The sequence below is a fragment of the Cydia splendana genome, chromosome 3, assembly GCF_910591565.1.
Source record: "Cydia splendana chromosome 3, ilCydSple1.2, whole genome shotgun sequence".
NCBI classification, from domain to species: Eukaryota; Metazoa; Arthropoda; class Insecta; order Lepidoptera; family Tortricidae; genus Cydia; species Cydia splendana.
Window position 1 is genome coordinate 2,544,122 of NC_085962.1, and position 18,762 is coordinate 2,562,883.

The window sequence follows — 18,762 nt, forward strand, 5'->3', positions numbered from 1 at the left end:
CCACATCGGTGCGGGAGGACTTCTCCTTAAGTGGAGCCCGTGCTTCATTCACCTTGACAGGCGGGTTGACCCGGTTAGCTGCAACAGGCTGACCGGCGACGTCAGCATATGCACGCTGACGTGACTTCGAGGTGACAGGGGGCGGTCGCACGCGCGGGGGGCGCGCGGGCGGTGCAGCGGCGCGTGCGGCACATTTTACCGTGTCAGCAACACACAAACTAACCGACTCAACATGAGTGTCAGGTCGATGATCGTTCTTGAAATTTGAAGCCGCCGACCGAGTTGGAGCATTCCGCAAACTTGTGATTTCGTTGCGCAATTCGGCAATAGTGACTAGGCTGGCTTCAAACTTAGAGATAACTTCCGCTAATCTTGTTTTTAGGGCCACGATTTCCTTTGACAAGCAGCGAACGTCGACCTGATCCGGATCACACGACGGCTGGATAGAAGTACCCGTCGCCATAAACTCCGGAATCCGGTCTTTATTCTCCCTCAGGATTTTCTGTATATCCTCAAGGGACTTCTTCCCGGCTTCATCCCCTCTCCGGTGAGGTACATAGGTGCCGACGATCCCAAGGGATTTGCACAGCACTTGCTTTGCTTCGCAGATGTCTTCCACGGGGATAAAATACCCCGAGAGGTCAAACTTTCTTCTTATTTACTTTGTCTTTTACTTTATTCATAGGTAGCGAAGCTGTACCGTTACCGTATCGTCCAGAACAGCTCCCTAAGCCACTTGATGTGCCTGTCGCCGAAGGCCAAGATATTACAATAAGGTAATAACTATTTTATTGTAATCAAAAAACCTTCCATCGTTTTACTTAAGCTTATCAACGCCAACTCAGAGTCCTTGATAAACTCTCTAAGATAAATTAAGCTTTGAAATGTACAGCTAGGGTTTGCACGACGGATCCGAAATGTATGGGAAGATCCGCGGATCCGGATCCAGATCCGGATAATTTCATACATTTCGGATCCGGATTGTCAAAATTTGACGTTTGTTAATTCAGTTACAACAGAACATGTCGCCATACAGCGCCATCTTCAGCCATTAAACTAGATTGAATATGTTTTTTTCTTAGAAAAATGAATTGTTTGCTTTAGGTGTATTTGACTAAAATTTTCATCTCTAGGAGAGAACGGACTTCCCCTCACTGACAACCCCCTACCATCAACGCCCATACTTGCCTATACTAATGTTACATATACTAGAAAGTAAAGTACCTTCTCTGAACTTTTACTTCATGTAATAGGTGTCTATTCTTTTCTATTTAATTGCAGTTGTGACTTCAAAACTGGCGACGACGAACAGATAGTCTCATGGAGCAGACTCGACCAACGCCCATTGCCACAAAATGTTCAACTCAACGACAGAGAGCTGATCTTCCAGAGAGTACGTTTCTATTTCGTTTTTGGGGTTCCGTACCCAAAGGGTAAAAACGGGACCCTATTATTAAGACTCCACTGTCCGTCTGTCCGTCCGTCTGTCTGTCACCAGGCTTTTGAAATGTTCACAGATGCTGTATTTCTGTTGCCGCTATAACAACAAATACTAAAAACAGAATAAAATAAATATTTAAGTGGGGCTCTCATACAACAAACGTGATGTTTTTTGCCTTTTTTTGCTAATGGTACGGAACCCTTCCTGCGCGAGTCCGACTCGCATTTGGCCGTTTTTAATTTTTGCCATTTATTGTACTACGTACAGGGCCTAAAAAGAATATAAAGTAGTTCCTTATTCCTACGACGATTACGGAGAAATACGTTGATTACGTTGTAAAAAAAATTGCGACGAATCATTGGGGCGCAAGACCGACTCGCACTTAGCCGGTTTTTTTAGTCCCAGCTTTGGAATCGTCGATAAAATAAAATTATGTACAGCAAGCTGCAAAAGAGTTTATCCACTGTATAAATTAATTCCACCCATAAAGTGAGATCCATGATCCATAATTAAATTTGACGTGAACTATTTAGCAATTATACCATACCATAAATAAGTATTAGGTACACAAGTCACTGAGGGTATTTTTTTTACCTAATGCTAATGCAATGAGGGTTTCCGCGATCGAGATTTTCACTAAATGGCAGCACCGTGACGAGAGGTCTTTTTGACAGCTGCTGTCAAAATACACCAATAAAAAAAGCATGGTTAAACATGATTGGTGGATTATGACAGCCTGAGCTCTCGCCACGGTGCTGTCATCTATAGTTCGTTTTTTTTAGCATTAGAAATAAGGTAAACAATCTTGATGTGTCTTTTAATTGAAAAACACATTTCAAAAATAAGTTACGGCAAATATGTAACAATTATGAATCTAATACGATCATTTATATTCTTCTGCTTTCATAAGTAATAGTTACTGATTTTTAAAAAGCGTTTTTGAATTAAAAGACATGTCAAGATCGCTTACCTTCTTGCAAGTTCTTTCTAATGCTAAAAAAAACGAACTATAGTGAAAAACTCGATCGCGGAAACCCTTATTCGTGTGCCATATTTCCCTAATAGTACAAATGTGAATGTTCTAAACAGGCCACCACAGAAAACGCAGCCGAGTACCTCTGCAAAGTGACAGGTGGTGGTTTCTTGCTGCGTCAGCTATACCTCAGACTGACGGTACTGGCATTGCCTCGTGTCGTCATCCGTCCGGAGAGACCCACAGTCACGCGCGGGGACGAGTTGACATTGGAGTGTGTCGCGGAAGGCAACGCTCAGGTGTCTTGGGAGCGTGTAGACGGAGCTTTCTCTAGGTAAGACTTAGATTAAACAAGTAACCACCATAAACGCTGGCGAGTATCTCTGCAAAGTGACAGGCGGTGGTTTCTTGCTGCGTCAGCTATACCTCAGACTGACGGTACTGGCATTGCCTCGTGTCGTCATCCGTCCGGAGAGACCCACAGTGACGCGCGGGGAGGAGTTGACAGTGGAGTGTGTGGTGGCAGATAACGCTCAGGGGTCTTGGGAGCGCGTTGACGGAGCTTTCTCTAGGTAAGACTTAGATTAAACAAGTAACCACCATAAACGCAGCCGAGTACCTCTGCAAAATGATCGCTCCGACGTATCTGATGGTGAAACCTATTGTATCTGTTGCAGTCGCATGGAGAATCGAGGCGAACAGCTGGTCTTCCGGAACATAGAAGTAGAAGATGGTGGATCTTACAGATGCATTGCACGTAACAACGCGGGGGAGACTGCCCATACTACGCAAATTGTCGTCAATGGTATGTAACATGTAATATACTTTAATTAAATAATTTTACGGTTTAGACTCACTTGTTTTTAGTCACGCGCACGACATGTTTCGGAGAGCCTAGGTCTCCTTTCTCAAGCACTAACAGTGCGAGCAGCCTTCACGACGGCCGTGCCGTAAAAATATATAATGTTAGTACGAGCCCCGATGCATATGTTTTCGCCCAGTCAGACCATTTTTTGAGGTTCTCGTATCGCTGTGACATCTTATAAGCAATATTCGATTTAGGCCGTTATAAACAGAATTGCAGCTTTATATTTTTAAAGTTATATCGATTTTATTTTAAAAGAACATCAATTGGAATTATTTAAATAACGTGTTGTTTTCTATGTAGATATACCGCCACCACAACCACAAATACAACCGCCACAAGTCAGCCCTAGAGTCACAGTCAACGTGCGGCAACTGAAGATAGCAAGAGGGGAAAATAGGACTGTGGACTGCGCTCCTGAGGGGTCCCCGCTACCGAGGGTCCAGTGGACCAAGGTTTTCTATATTATTACACTGATTTAAACTTTCACGATTTTTAAACATTATTAAATTGCACAACGGGACTTAATCGCGTATTTAAGTTTTAAGATTTACCTCCGACTTAACTTAAATACGCGATTGAGTCCCGTTGTGCAATTAAATTTGCTATATTATTACTATAAAGTTGTGTGCGCATATGTCCATGTTTAATGCAAGTAAAATAAAATGTGTAAATTTTAACGCTTAAAATTGTATTTTCTTACAGGGAGAAGGCGAGTTCGGCAATGGCGTTAGACAAGACGGAACCAAACTAACAATAACCAACGCGCAAGACGGTGACGCAGGAGACTATGTTTGCACCGGCATCGTGCAAGCGACACCGGTGTGGACGGATTACCTTCAAGTTGTGGTAGAAGGTATGAGTGAAATCAAATGTCGTCTTTGTCAAACATCTTCAATTACAATGTATTATAATGTGTTGTTTTCTATGTAGATGTACCACCACCACAACCGGAACAACCGCAAGCCAGCCCTAGAGTAACAGTCAACGTACGCCAACTCAAGATACCACGAGGGGAAAGTAGGACTGTGGACTGCACTCCCGAGGGATCTCCTTTACCGAGAGTTCAGTGGAACAAGGTTTGCTACATTGTACCTACTATTACGACGTGTCATGTTCATAAATTGACTGCGATGTAATACCGGATTAGCATAGTATGGTTGAAATGGTTGTTATGAAGACAGGACACGGGAACTGTTAGATGCGCGTCGGCGACACGCGGATGCCCTTTCGACCGAAGGGTAAAATTATATAACTTACTGGTAGTAAAGGGTGTAACGAAAAAAAACTGCAATCTTCAAATGAAAAAAAATTATAAGGATTTTTCGATTTTAGGATTACTAGAATATAAAGCTACTTTTAATTTAAATAATTATCAGTTTTTATTATTATTCTATTTTCTGTAGGAGTGATAGGCAGCTTTTTCCTAGCGCATTCAGTGACAGCTACTTACGGACCCGTTTTTCATATTTGCCTGCACCATCCCAACATATGCTGGATATGTCAAAGTTTTTTGGCTGTTTTATCCTTCTCTTTTAATACACTCTTGATTTGAACCCATTAATAGTCGAGAGAACGGCACTGCAGGACGTATGGTGGTCTTACTTTGCTCATCGTCTATTAAAAAATGTGACTTTTTGTACGAAGGATATTGTACACAGACTTAAATATACCATAGATGACGCAAATGCATCTACTTTGCGTGTCCGAACCCCGACCAAGCGCCGAGGTTGGCCGTCGCTATTGACATTCCACGCGCGCCAGTTGTGGCAGCCGGTAGTCCGTAAAAAATTTAAAAATGCCTCGTTGCGTGGTAATTAACTGCAACAGCCCAAAAATTGCAAGCACCCAAGGGTAAGGACATATTTCCTATCACAGGTAAGTAATTTTAAAATAATATTATGCGTAAATTAATTTTAAAACAATTTTTTAAGTATTCCAGGTTGTGATTCCAATAATATACCTAAGTAACCATAAATTAACGTTACAGAACTACATTTACATTACGTTGCGCGTTTGCTTTGAGCGTTTGATCTGACGTTGTGAGTTAAGAGACAATGAATATCGGAACTAGCGATACTGTCGCGCATCGCTTCGACTTCGTGGTACAGGCCGATTATCATTCGTCTGTCAAATTTAGCGAGTAGTGTTGTTCGTTCTACCGATCGCTTCTAATAAACGATTTTAATCGATATCGGACAGAAGAATGATATTAACTAAAATAAATTTTTTTTGGTAGTTATTGATCAAAAAAATCATGTCCTAATTTTACACGACACCTTTAAAAACGAGGGTAATTTAAACATAATTATACAATTACATGTTTATACGTTTAGTATGTTTATAAAGTAAAAAAAAATCATTATTTTTGTTTTCCACATGATCCAGTCATAGATTTTGAAAATACCAGTTTCATTGAAGGAAAAAGTTGGGAAGAAGATCATTCGTCTCTTTTTACCATTCGTCTGTCTTTATCATTCGTCTGTCAGAAAATCGATGTCATTCATGACAATCGATTTGTGATTTTTGGCGTGGTTCGCGGGGGAGCGGGGAGTGAGCGAGCGAGACCGCAGATATAAAATCTATGAGTATGAGCAAGACAGTTGAATCGTAGCGGGGCAGAGGGGCATCGGTGTCTTTGAATCGGTTAGGATTTCCCATCACTAAATTGCGGCTGTGACGTCACAGTAGGTGGTAAAAAGTCGGCACGCTTGGTTTCAATACAAATCGTGATATTTGCTTCATCTAGGGTATATTTAAGTCTGTGATATTGTATGCTTTTTGATTTGGCCTAGTAATTAATAACGCAAATTTTCGGTTACTTTAGTCCTAACTTTTGAACGAATCTAAATACTATGTATTTTGTTTATAGTTCGTTTCACTTTAGCCGAATATTTATATGACGGGTATGCGCAAATTCTATTAACAATATTTCTCATGGGTCACTTGTTCCTAGAGGTCTGCCGCTTCGAGGCCTCTGTTCAAGAGACAAATTACTAAATTAGTAGTAGGTTATTATGAAATGCACGAATCTCCGAGGTTATTTTAAGTGTATCGGAAAGCAAGCATGGAGTACGTTGAAAATTTTCTTGCCATTTGGAACAGACCAAATTTCAGTGATTCTTCTATTCAGCGGTGGAACGTCACATGGCGTAAAACCAGAATTATTTGCACTAAAATATATAATCTAATAATAGGACTTTTAAATGCGGTAAGAAAAAGCCGTCGTCATCAGTCATCATGCTTAGAAATAAAATTACAACCGTTTGAAATTTACAGTTTTTTTTCGGCACAGGCCTTAGTATGGGTATGTGACGTGGAGGGGTAAAAGTAGTGGGACGAGAAAGGTATTAGGAATGAATATGGAGGGAAGTGGACCTTTTACCTGATTAAGTTATTAATGAAATAATAGTGAAAAAGATATACAATTAGCATATTAGAATGCAAATAGTCTACATTACTTACGCTTAAATTTTAATATAAAGGGAGAAGACGAGTTCAGCAACGGTGTCAGACAGGACGGAAACGCCCTAACAATAACTAACGCCCAAGACGGTGACGCAGGGGACTACGTGTGCACCGGCATTGTGCAAGCTACGCCGGTCTGGACGGATTACCTGCAAGTTGTTATAGAAGGTATGAACTTGACGTATTAACCGTTATCTTTGTGCGTTATACAAGACGGAACCAATCTGGCAGTAACCACCGACGTTGTGCAAGCGACACCTGTGTGGATGGATTACCTGCAACTTGTGATAGAAGGTATGAACTTAACGTTGAACTTAACATATCAAGCGTCAGACAGGACGGAAACGCTGTAACAATAACTAACGCCCAAGATGGTGACGCAAGGGGGCTTCGCCGACTACGTGTGCACCGGCATTGTGCAAGCGACCCCGGTGTGGACGGATTACCTGCAAGTTGATAGAAGGTAACACTTTTCCTGATTCATGCTTCTTTTATTTAAAGAGTTGTTTTTAAATAATTTTACGGTTTAGACTCACTTGTTTTAGTCACTCGCGCAACATGTTTCGGAGAGCCTAGGTCTCCTTTCTCAAGCACTAACAGTACGAGCAGCGTTCACGACGGTCGTGTACCGCGTACTGCGAATGGCAATGGCGTTATTTTAATGTTAGTATGTCTCACAACAGTTTTAATTCTATTAAGAGTTTGTTTGTTCCAATCCAGTGTATACCAGTACCAGTGGCGGATCCAAAATTTTGTTTTGGGAGGGGCTTAAACCCTAAACGTACCCGAGGTTTAAGCAGGGCCCTAAATTTTTTCATGGATGGATCAGGTGCGGCAAGGGACTTGTATTCCTTAGCTGTACACAGAGTCTGCAGTAACAAAGCATGAAAGTGCCCATATATTCGTAAAAATATGGGTGCATATAACTTACTGCTGCTGCTGGGTGCTTTGCCCGTAGAACCGATGGCCATTGGGGCGGAAAGGTTGTCGAGTGGCGACCACGTACCGGAGGGCGCAGCGTAGGTAGACCCCCCGCAAGGTGGACTGACGACCTGGTAAAGGTCGCGGGAGTCCGCTGGATGCGGGTGGCGGAAGACCGGTCATTGTGGCACTCTTTGGGGAAGGCCTATGTCCAGCAGTGGACGTCCTCTGGCTGATATGATGATGATGATGATAACTTACTCGAAAATATGTCCCATAGTTCTTAATTCGCTGACATAAGAGGTATATATGGGACATATTTTTGAGTATGATGTATCCACCCATACATGTACACTTGACTGTACGGTCAGCCAAGAAAATGGTCTACCACTTTTCGACTCTATCAATCAGATGATAGAGTCGAAAAGTGGTAGACCACTTTCTTGGCTGACCGTACATAAACGTCAAATTCTTATGAAAATATGACGGTTTATAGTTGCACCTCCATTCTTTGCACCACCACCCTTCAAACTCTTAGTTGGCTTAGAGGGAGCATGTTAGCACCATAAGTAGAATGTATTGTAACACGTTTTTTCCTATGCAGATGTACCACAACAACCACAAGGTAATCCCAGAGTAACAGTCAGGTCTCCCCAAGTGAGGGTACCAAGGGGAGGAAGCATGAAAGTGGAATGCATCCCAGAGGGATCCCCGCTGCCAAGAGTTCAGTGGACCAAGGTGAGTCTTACAAAAATAGTCGTTTATGTGACCGTTACATAATGAAAGCCACTAAAATACGAGTGTGGGTTTATGAAAAAGCGAGTTCCATAAAGACATCACACGAGTGTTTTAATGCCTAATTATGTACAGTACGGCTACCACCAGTTTTGACAGTGACATATTAGCTCGCGTCTACGTAAATTACTTTCTATACATCTCTAATATGCACTAATATGCGAGTACGAGCAAGATGCATAGAAAGTAAGTTACTTAGACGTGAGTGAATATGTCAATGTCAAAACTGGTGGTAGTGGTACAGCTTCACTGCTTTATTTACGCACATATTATAAGCTCTATATGACGTGTTCAGAAACCGCATGTTGAGACAGGCATTGCAATTGATCACACTGTTTTTCTACTCGTTGACTATAATTCTTGAATTAAGATTTCTTATACCAAACTGCAACGGGGTATTTTTAATGTGTGGGCTCCCAACTCATCTATAATATTCATTTCGATACAATTTAGTCAACTATAATGAAATTGAGCAATCACAGCTCGCCGCGATCAAGAGGACGAAACAAAACCATAGCTCAAATTATAGTACATTGTGCAACGAGGGGGGTAAGCGAGATTTTACAATATGCTTACCCCCGGAGTTACACACAATGTTTTTCATCACACTTGCGAAGAAAAAACTAAATTTTAAGCGAAATAATTCTTAAATACGGTGACATTTCAAACATTCGTCCGCCATATTGTCTTGTTTTGGCACTTTTGGCAGGTTAGGATTCGAAGGCACAGACCCACCCGGATTCAGCCATAATCGAAAATTGTGTAAAAAATAATTTAAACGGCTATTAAATTAATCACATTAAATATTTTTTAACATACACATAAAAAATAATTTATAAACGTCAGTATTTTCAATGTAAAACTCATTTAAAACTACTTTTTTCGTATAAATTAGTGACATAATTTAAAAAAAAGCCATAACTAATTTTCAGAATCTATAACTCCCGCGGGAACAATATAGGCCTTTGTCCTTCAGTACACCTGCATGAAATAAGATCTTTTTCGAGCAAGTGTGATGAAAATTATTTATTTTAGGTTGTATAGTAGAAACAATTGGTTCATAAGTCAGAAACGCGCATGTGACACCCTTAATATAGCAACATCCATTGACTACGAAAACCACTTAGTGTTGCTTGTTAGTTAAAGTCAAGAAAAAACCGTCTAAAAATTTAATTTAGCGCGGAGCAAGTACCAGGGCCTCATGAGTTACGAGAAGGTGTTGTTGACCAGCCCACCGTACGGCGCGGGGCGCGGCGGCCGGGTCGCGTACGGATATGAAGGACATGAAGGTATCGCAGCTGTTCGCGTATCTTAGCTGTATACTTTTGGTCTGTTTACCTAAATGATTCTACTAGTTTAATAGTACATTATTGTCGAGGCTCGGAAGTAGCTACTTGCAGGCTGAGGATTCGTTTTAAACGGACGACCTTGGGAGTCCGTTTAATTGAATCCGAAGCCAGCAAGTAGCCTTCCAGCCGAGTCATATATAGTGCTTTTCTCAAAAATGGTGCAAGAAATATAAATATCATAGAAATATTTTAAAAAAGCAACGTTCTTACGTATATATTTTCACAGAAAAAAGTAGAAACAATTGAAAAAATTAGCATTGCCGCCTTTTTATTTTTTTAATAAAAAAATAGAAGTGTATTTTTCTGCCGAAAATACGTCAACCTATTTGAGACAGCTAAATAGTCGCGGTACTAATCATCTGTTTGGCTGTTTAATGGGCCTGTGCCTTCATTTGATATGGCCATTTCAAGTTTTAAAAAGTTTGGAACTCGACAAATAATGGAATTTGTATGCAACATTGCAGTCCCAAAATCGAGACTGCAATGTTTTTAACTTTTTAATTTTTGACTAACCATAAACTACGCGCTTCGCGACCTATTTTTTAAACGGCAAAGTCGACTTTGCCTTCCATTTTTGAGAAAAGTATTATTTTTGTTGACGCGTAGAAAAAGTATTGTATACAATAGTGATATAATCAAGGTTTTCAATCTCGTACCTTACTTAGACAACTCAGCAAGCTTCGTTGTCTAAACACGGTACTCGACTGAAAAGCTCTCTATTATATCACGATTGTATAAAATACTATTTCAATTGGTATTTCATTTCGAAATATAACGTCATCTCCACTAATACTAGAAATTAGGATAAATCAAATTCCTTTTTTACAAGCTTTTATTTAGTTTCACCTGACCGTTGTCTGTCTGTCTGTCTGTGTGTAATCAAATCTTGCAAGTTAAATTTGATCCACTTCCCGGTTTCCGATTGAGCTGAAATTTTGCATACATACGTAAGTCGGGTGACAATGCAATATTATGGTGTTATTGACCTGATCTGATGATGGAGACCGGAGGTGGCCATAGGAACTCTGTGATAAAACAACGAAACCTAATTGTGTTTGGGGTTTTTAGAATTGTCTCGATGAGTATTAGTTGCCTGTGGAAAAAAGAGTACAGTCGGCGATAAAAGCTTGTACCAAAAATGAAATTTTTGCCAAAAGCTTTTTTCAGAGATGTTCTGTGAAATTTGTTCTAACAAGTTTATTTTTATGCTGACCGTAATTTTCGGTTTTAGAACGTATCATAGAGGGTTTATGATACAGTTGTAGTTAATAATTATTTTCCATCGTATTTTAACGGAAACGTACGAACGTGTCTTGCTATTTCAGTCAGTCTCGGTACAAAAAGTACTGAGGTTGACTGAAGTAGCATGACAAATACGAACGTTTCAGAGATAATATGATGTAAAACAATTATTATGCACTACATCTATATGTTGTAGATCAATTTATAAACTAAATAACTATGTAATTTCTAACACAAATGCTTATAATTTCACTTATAGGAAGAGGGTGATTTCGGCGCTGGAGTGGATATAGAGGGCAACGAGTTAATAATTTCGAATGCACAAGACACAGACTCGGGAAATTACGTATGTTCCGCGATCGTACAAGCAACGCCCGTCTTCACTGCTTACCTTCAAGTTTTGGTAGAAGGTAACATTTGTTTTATTTTTTATACACGGTAATTAAATCTCTCCTTTTTCAAGATACATTCTGCTAGAGAAAATATATTACTTATCTTCCGTCTTAGCAGCAAGATAGCAGAAAGTGTCCGGCGAAAGTATAGATGTAATAACCTCTTTAGTGTGCAAAGTGTTGCTCAAGTGGGGCATGCCGGCATCCATTCAAACGTATATCAAGCGGCCATAGTACATCAGGCGGCTTAGCACGGTCGCGTTTTTATCCCTTGTCACCATGCCTGTCACGTTCTAACAAGTACGTAAGTGCGAAAGGGACGCGCATAGTGATAGACGATAAAAATGGAACCGTGCTGCGCCCACAGGTTGCTCAAACCCCTTGAAAGACACGCTCCGCTCGAACGGGCCACTGTACGCTGGACGCTCCTCGCTTATAGGTACTTTCAATACCTAACAATCCGGATCCAATGTGTATACCGCTTTAGTAAATAAGAGCCTGTTTATTTACCTTAAATTTAGTAATTTACTTTTCTTTGTAGGTGTTAATCACTTAAACTTCACGTAGACAAGCTCACAGCAATTTGTTTAATAAAGCATTGTAAAAAACATTTTGCATTTTACTATTTTTCTTGTTGTATTTAAAAGTGCATGGGCTACGTATTTTAGATATGTTAATTATGGAAACTAATATAGGTCTATTTACTGCTGCTCAATATATTGATTAATGTTAATGAATGACTGTTTCTCAATAAATAAATAAAAAACCGGCCAAGTGCGAGTCGGACTCGCACACGAAGGCTTCCGTACCACTATCTATAAAAACGGTCACCCATCCAAGTACTGACCCCGCCCGACGTTGCTTAACTTCGGTCAAAAACACGTTTGTTGTATGGGAGCCCCACTTAAATCTTTATTTTATTCTGTTTTTAGTATTTGTTGGTATAGCGGCAATCACAGATCACGAGATACAGCCTGGTGACAGACAGACGGACGGACGGACGGACGGACGGAAGAACAGCGGAGTCTTAGTAATAGGGTCCCGTTTTTACCCTTTGGGTACGGAACCCTAATAAGAGGATTATGTTAGATGTTTCATTTCAGACGTGGAACCGGTTGCCGAACCAAGACCATCAGACCAAAATCCCCCAAAAGTGAAAGTCAGCGAGTCACAAGTGAAAATGACACAGGGAGAGAGCAAAACTATCGAATGTAATCCCGAGGGTTATCCGCTGCCTACCGTTCAGTGGACCAAGGTAAGAAATTGCATTTCTTAAAGAACCCACTCTCTGTTATTGGGTCAAACAGATCACTGTGTTATGTCTTTCCTGTAGACATACACGAGAGTTAAGGGCTATAAAGGCTAATTTTCTTATTTAACCCTTATCCACGTGAAAAGGTCCTCCTTTTATTTAAAGAACTATGATAAAATCACTACTTACATGCCCACAAGCTGTTAACTATTGCCCACAGGAGAGAAAACTAGTGTGTTATCGCGAACAGCACATTTTTCTCTCCTGTGGGCAATAGTTAACAGCTTGTGGGCATGTAAGCAATGATTTTATCATAGTTCTCTAAATAAAAGGAGGACCTTTTCACGTGGATAAGGGTTAAATAAGAAAATTAGCCTTTATAGCCCTTAACTCTCGTGTATGTCTACAGGAAAGACATAACACAGTGATCTGTTTGACCCTATTACCAGAGATCGGCGGGGGTGAGCTATTTACCTTATAATTTGACATGGCTTACGTCATATTGTAAGGCAAATAGCTCACCCCCGCCAATCTCTGATTATTACTGGGCAAAGGCATCCCCCTATATTTCTATTCATCTCTGTTTGATGCTATATTTGGCCAGCCTCTCAAAGATGAGTCCAAGTTCATTAGGCTACAGGACAGAATCATCAGTACTGAAACCCATTACCCTACTTTCTGGTTAAGTCGCAGTCGAGTAATATTGATATTGGGGTAGATCGTGTACAAATGTATAGACAAAAATGAATTTCCTATTCTTCCAAGTTTCACATTAAGAGAGTGTCCCTTGGATAAGTCTAAGCGCTATATCTGGATTCAGCAAGTATTTTCTTTAAGAGTATTTTTTTCTGCAAATATGGGGCATTATCTATGAAAAGGGACCTTATTGTCGATGGCGCTTACGCCGCACAGCGTCGCGCGGCGTTTTGTTTATATCGGAGCATCGTTAATAATGGCGTAAGCGCCATCGACAAGAAGGTCCCTTTTCATAGATAACGCCACATATATTTATTTGTAGATTTTAATAAGATTTAATGTTGCCTTAACACCATATTCTCATAGAATACGTAGATAGTGTACAACGTGAATTTCTCTTCGACGCCTCCAAATGTCAAATTACAGGACTGTCCAAAATATTTCGAAATTGGTCCTATTTCGATTTCGCTATTTAAGACTTGTCATTGAATCCTATTTATTATTTCATATAGGAGGAAGGCCAATTCACCAGCGGCACTAGACAGGAGGGCAATTCGCTGGTCATATCTGATGCTAAAGGAGAAGACACGGGGTATTACATATGCAGTGGCGTCGTGGATGGAACTTCTGTGTACACTGATTACCTTACTGTTGAAGTTGAAAGCAAAAAAATAGGTATGTATCTTCTGATAAGTTGTTTATTAGTATTTTTCTCAAAAATGGACGGCAAAGTCGACTTTGCCGTTTAAAAAATAGGTCGCGAAGCGCGTAGTTTATGGTCAGTCAAAAATGAAAAAGTTTAAAACATTGCAGTCTCGATTTTGGGACTGCAATGTTGCATACAAATTCCATTATTTGTCGAGTTCCAAACTTTTTAAAAGTTGAAATGGCCATATCAAATGAAGGCACAGGCCCATTAAACAGCCAAACAGATGATTAGTACCGCGACTATTTAGCTGTCTCAAATAGGTTGGCGTATTTTCGGCAGTAAAATACCCTTTTTTTTTAAATAAAAAGGCGGCAAATCCTATGTTTTTTACGTAAAGGTACGTAAGAACGTTGCTTCTGTAAAATATTTCTATGATATTTATATTTCTCGCACCATTTTTGAGAAAAGCACTATATATGACTCGGCTGGAAGGCTACTTGCTGGCTTCGGATTCAATTAAACGGACTCCCAAGGTCGTCCGTTTAATACGAATCCTCAGCCTGCAAGTAGCTACTTCCGAGCCTCGACAATAATGTACTATTATATCGTAAACTATTAACCGACTTCAAAAAGGATGTTCTCAATTCGTCGGGATTTTGTCTAAATCAAGGTAACTCTGTAATAGTAGTTTGTGTTACAAGACTTACAAGGGATCAAAATGATATATTTCCGTCAAGGGCGTACATTGAATCCTGAATGAAGCGATGGATTCTACAATAAATATCTCCAAGATATTTTTAAAGTAGAATCCTGAGCGTAATGAGGGATTCAAGAGTTAAGACGAAACAGGAGCTGAGTTTTAAATATTTTAGGTAAATATACCCGTCTCGCTAACGGAAGCGGCACCTAAAAGTAGTGCGATAAGGACAAGGCGAAAAATCCTGCGTAAAAATCTTAAAAATCGAGGTTTCGTACTCCTCTGTTTCCTCCTCCAAAACTTAACCAATCGTAACCAGATTTGGAAATCTAAATGATTATGAAATTATCTGTGTCGGACCGTTTTGCTTTTTCGGCTAATTGATATCAGTTTTGAATGCCACGCCTCTCATTGCGGCATAGTCAATTAGGCCATTTTGGCCATTTTTGAAGGGCTCTAGCGCCTTAAAAAACAAAAATATAAAAAAAAGCAAAACGGTCCGACACAGATATTGACAATATTAATCTGTGTTGAAAAAATCATTGCTCTAGCTTCAAAAACCACGGAGGAAAACGAGGAGTACGTTTGTATGGAGAAATGACCACTCCCGTTGGCTCTTAACGCCCAAGACGAAATAATTTTGATACCGTGTGACATATACTGCTTTTCACATCAACTATGAGGAAAATAAAAAAATCTTAGTGTTGACACTACAGTGTTGCCACTTTTTAATTTCTACTCTTTTTTGCCAGGCTGTACATACGATGTTCATAGTTAATTATATTAATATTTTATACTGGCAATGAAATGTCCTTGAACAGAAAAGTGCCACTTTGATCCCTCCTAGCAGGGAAGAAAAATCCATTTTCTGATTAGGTGATGTGAAAAGTGACGGGTACCGTTTTATCACGCTGTCACGTATACAAGAACAACCATCATGTCCGTACAGTACACAGATTTAGTTTCATGATTGGTTAAGCACCCACTTACGTTAGCTACCTTCTTCCTCGCGTTATCCCGGCATTTTGCCACGGCTCATGGGAGCCTGGGGTCCGCTTGACAACTAATCCCATGGTTTGACGTAGGCACTAGTTGAAGTGAATACTTCTTTAGCGGCGCTGGGCAATTTTTGAGGTGGGGAAAAAATGATAAACTCGAGACAGCGTAAGGCGATCACCTGACCGTAACGTTTAGATGGCCACTCATTTAGATGGCATTTAAATCAATAAAGAAAAACTCAATGACATTACATGAAAAAGGTTCTAATCTTGTACGGGTTGAAATACGAGGATCTCACAGTTACATTCTAACTTTATATCACTCCAATATAATTCAATAAAGCTACATCTTGATGAAATCGCTAATAAAAGTGAACTCTAGTACTGGTGAATAAAACTCAAAATATCATGACCAAATATATTTAGATGCGAGGTCTGCAAGGTAACTTTACAATTTCTATTCGAATTTTAAACAATTAACGCTACAAATTTGAATTTCGAATTTTAAACAAGCTCACTGACCAGCAATTTCGGAACTAAAGTTTTTCAATAGAAAGGAGGATGGGTCAATTATACATAGTGCTAGTCAATGAGTTTTCACTTCTGTCGGCACTCCCGGAGTGCAACCCGTTGTTTTTTTTTACGAAAGCGACTGCCATCTGACTTTCCAACCCAGAGGGGAAACTAGGCCTTATTGGGATTAGTCCCAATAGCCTTACCTTATTACCTTAGCTACCGACCACCCGTATTGCACCCCAACCAAGGTCAGGGTCACCTGGGACCGTCAGAAACTTGGTCGTCAACCGTGTACCGTACAATGGGGTGAGTAGGGACAAAACTGACATTCAAACCTCGATAACATTTTATTTTTACATTTTATGCAAACTTAATTTTATTAATAAATGTTCCGGCCGTTTGTCTTGGCAGAAATGCACACTTGCAGCACTCGACGTCAGGATGATGAGACAGAAAATAAATCCAGAACACGCTTATAGATATTGCACAGAGTTTATTCATTAAACCAGAGCAATATCAAACACTTGAAATAAAGGATGGCTTAGGATTAAGACTTATCTATTACTTAGCTATGAGAAACGATGTCAACCGAACGGTGTCTAGAATCAAAGAGAAACGGATAACATATCTGTTAAGCGAAGATGACAGCTAAAGCTATTCGAGACAGTATGAACTTATTTGGGAAATGGTTAACACCGCTTGTTATACTATATTATTAACAGTTTGTATTTTAGTTTTTTTAATGATTTTAGGTAGTTCCATTTCATAACTTTAACGATAAACACAAAATCCCTCCTCACCTCGTAGTCCCTCGTAGTTGGGGTGAGATGGGATTTCATTAAAAAGGTGATTTTGAAACGTTGTTGAATCGATTTTTATTATTATGAATATTAGGTACTACAGCTCCATTTGTAATAGGAATACATTATTTAGGTAGCAGTAGCCTTTAAAAACCATCTCATCCCCCTGTCATTCCTCCTCTCCCCATTCATAACCCGACTCTCCTCGCAATCTCTACTCACCCCATTTTACGGTACCGCTTTATGTATTTTGAATAATATTTGTTACAGACAAGAGTGTATGCAAATTGCCGTTGGAGACCAGTTGGTGCTATGGCATTCGTTGGTACTACGATATTGGTGAACACAAGTAAGAAACGATAATATCTTATCTTATTCTTTTTTTCCAAAATGATGTACAAGGCATTTATGGCATAAAATGTTTTTTCACCACACCAGCTCGGAAAGGCTTACTTTGTACTTCAGAAACCGATAGCAAAGTAGCATTTTATTCACATGTGAGGCAAAGTAATCAAAAGCAAATGTGTGGTGTGGTGAAAAATTTTGTGTTTCACTCGGGGGCAAATTTTGTTTAACCCTCTTGCTTTGAAACCCTCGCAACGCTCAAGAATCTTTCGCTTGCTCGGATATCAATATTAGCACGAGCGGTTAAACAACAACTTTGCCCCCGATTGAAACAAATAACTATTTTTGCAGATGCGTTTCTTACGCCTGGGGCGGCTGCGAGGGAAACGCCAACAAGTTCGATAGCGAAGAGGCGTGCAGCCTGGCGTGCCATGGCGTGTAACAGTGCCAGAGGAGGCGGTAAAGGCGACAAAACGCGACACGGACAATATCGAATCGTACCTATATGCATTTAAAGGGTTAACCTTTTGACCGTTTAATAGGTGGGCCATTTTATTTAAAGTTGTCCTATAAACTTATTTTTCAAATTTGGGACTTTTTATGTTATTTCTACTCAGAATCATGAGCTCTTTTGATCCTAATAGGAGAAAAAAAGTGTCCCAAAATTTCCATACAATTTTCGATCTTTCTATTCCGTGACCGCCATACAAAGTATATGTAAAATGGTAACGGAATGGAAATAAAAACCTCGGGACACTTTTTTTCTCCTATTAGGATAGAAAGAGCTCGTGATTTTGAGTAGAAATAACATAAAATTTCACAAATAAAAAAAAAGTGTAAGTGACAACTTTAAATAAAATGGCCCAGGTACCGTAAAAAGTGCCTACTTTGCTCCAAAATGTTTTAAATACCTAATTTTAAAAATGGTTATTATTATATCGTGGTAAGTACCGAGCCTAGAGTGCCAAGATATCAGGGGCGACAATCTATAGATAGGTGTTAAGAAAGGGGAGAGTAGTAGTTACTACAGGGGCCTACCTGGGGCCTAAGGGCAGCCAACACTGCAAATCCGCCACTGGGCGTGATTTAGTTAAATTATATTTTATCCCTTTCTTACAAATAAATAGGTCAAAATGACAGATAAAGACAAACGATTCACAGCTAATTCAGGCCAGTAACGCGTTTATGAATAACGTCATTTATGTATATTCAGAATCACTGCAATTAACTCGTGCGTCCGATCAGATACTCTAAACAATATAAAAATTATGGAATAAAAACGAAACGGTGCTTTAAAATATTTAATTGTTTTATTTCTGAATTGATTTGATATTAATTTATGTGCGTTTTCCAAAAAAAATTC

The 18,762-nt window shown here is 39.7% G+C and overlaps 1 protein-coding gene and 1 long non-coding RNA gene across 2 annotated transcripts in view; both read left to right on the forward strand.

Annotated features, from left to right (window-relative positions):
- Positions 1–18,762, forward strand: part of LOC134806460 (uncharacterized) — a 157,205-nt gene that overhangs the window by 122,188 nt on the left and 16,255 nt on the right. The gene's annotated exons all lie outside the window — the stretch shown is intronic.
- LOC134806647 (basement membrane-specific heparan sulfate proteoglycan core protein-like) lies at positions 684–16,906 on the forward strand. The gene is made up of 11 exons (XM_063779975.1): positions 684–776; positions 1,282–1,393; positions 2,531–2,986; positions 3,092–3,219; positions 3,583–3,734; positions 3,985–4,135; positions 4,213–4,358; positions 6,765–6,915; positions 12,550–12,701; positions 13,907–14,069; positions 16,824–16,906. Exons 4-11 carry the CDS (start codon positions 3,096–3,098, stop codon positions 16,904–16,906), a joined length of 1,122 nt encoding a protein of 373 aa, XP_063636045.1. The 5' UTR covers positions 684–776; positions 1,282–1,393; positions 2,531–2,986; positions 3,092–3,095.

What these genes read in the sequence shown, in the direction of transcription:
- LOC134806647 (XM_063779975.1), top strand. Translation starts at nt 3,096, where the DNA reads ATGGAGAATCGAGGCGAACAGCTGGTCTTCCGGAACATAGAAGTAGAA. An exon ending in CCTTCAAGTTGTGGTAGAAG is followed by an intron (nt 4,136 to 4,212) that starts GTATGAGTGAAA and finishes TTTTCTATGTAG; the next exon opens with ATGTACCACCACCACAACCG. An exon ending in AGTTGAAAGCAAAAAAATAG is followed by an intron (nt 14,070 to 16,823) that starts GTATGTATCTTC and finishes TCTATTACTTAG; the next exon opens with CTATGAGAAACGATGTCAAC.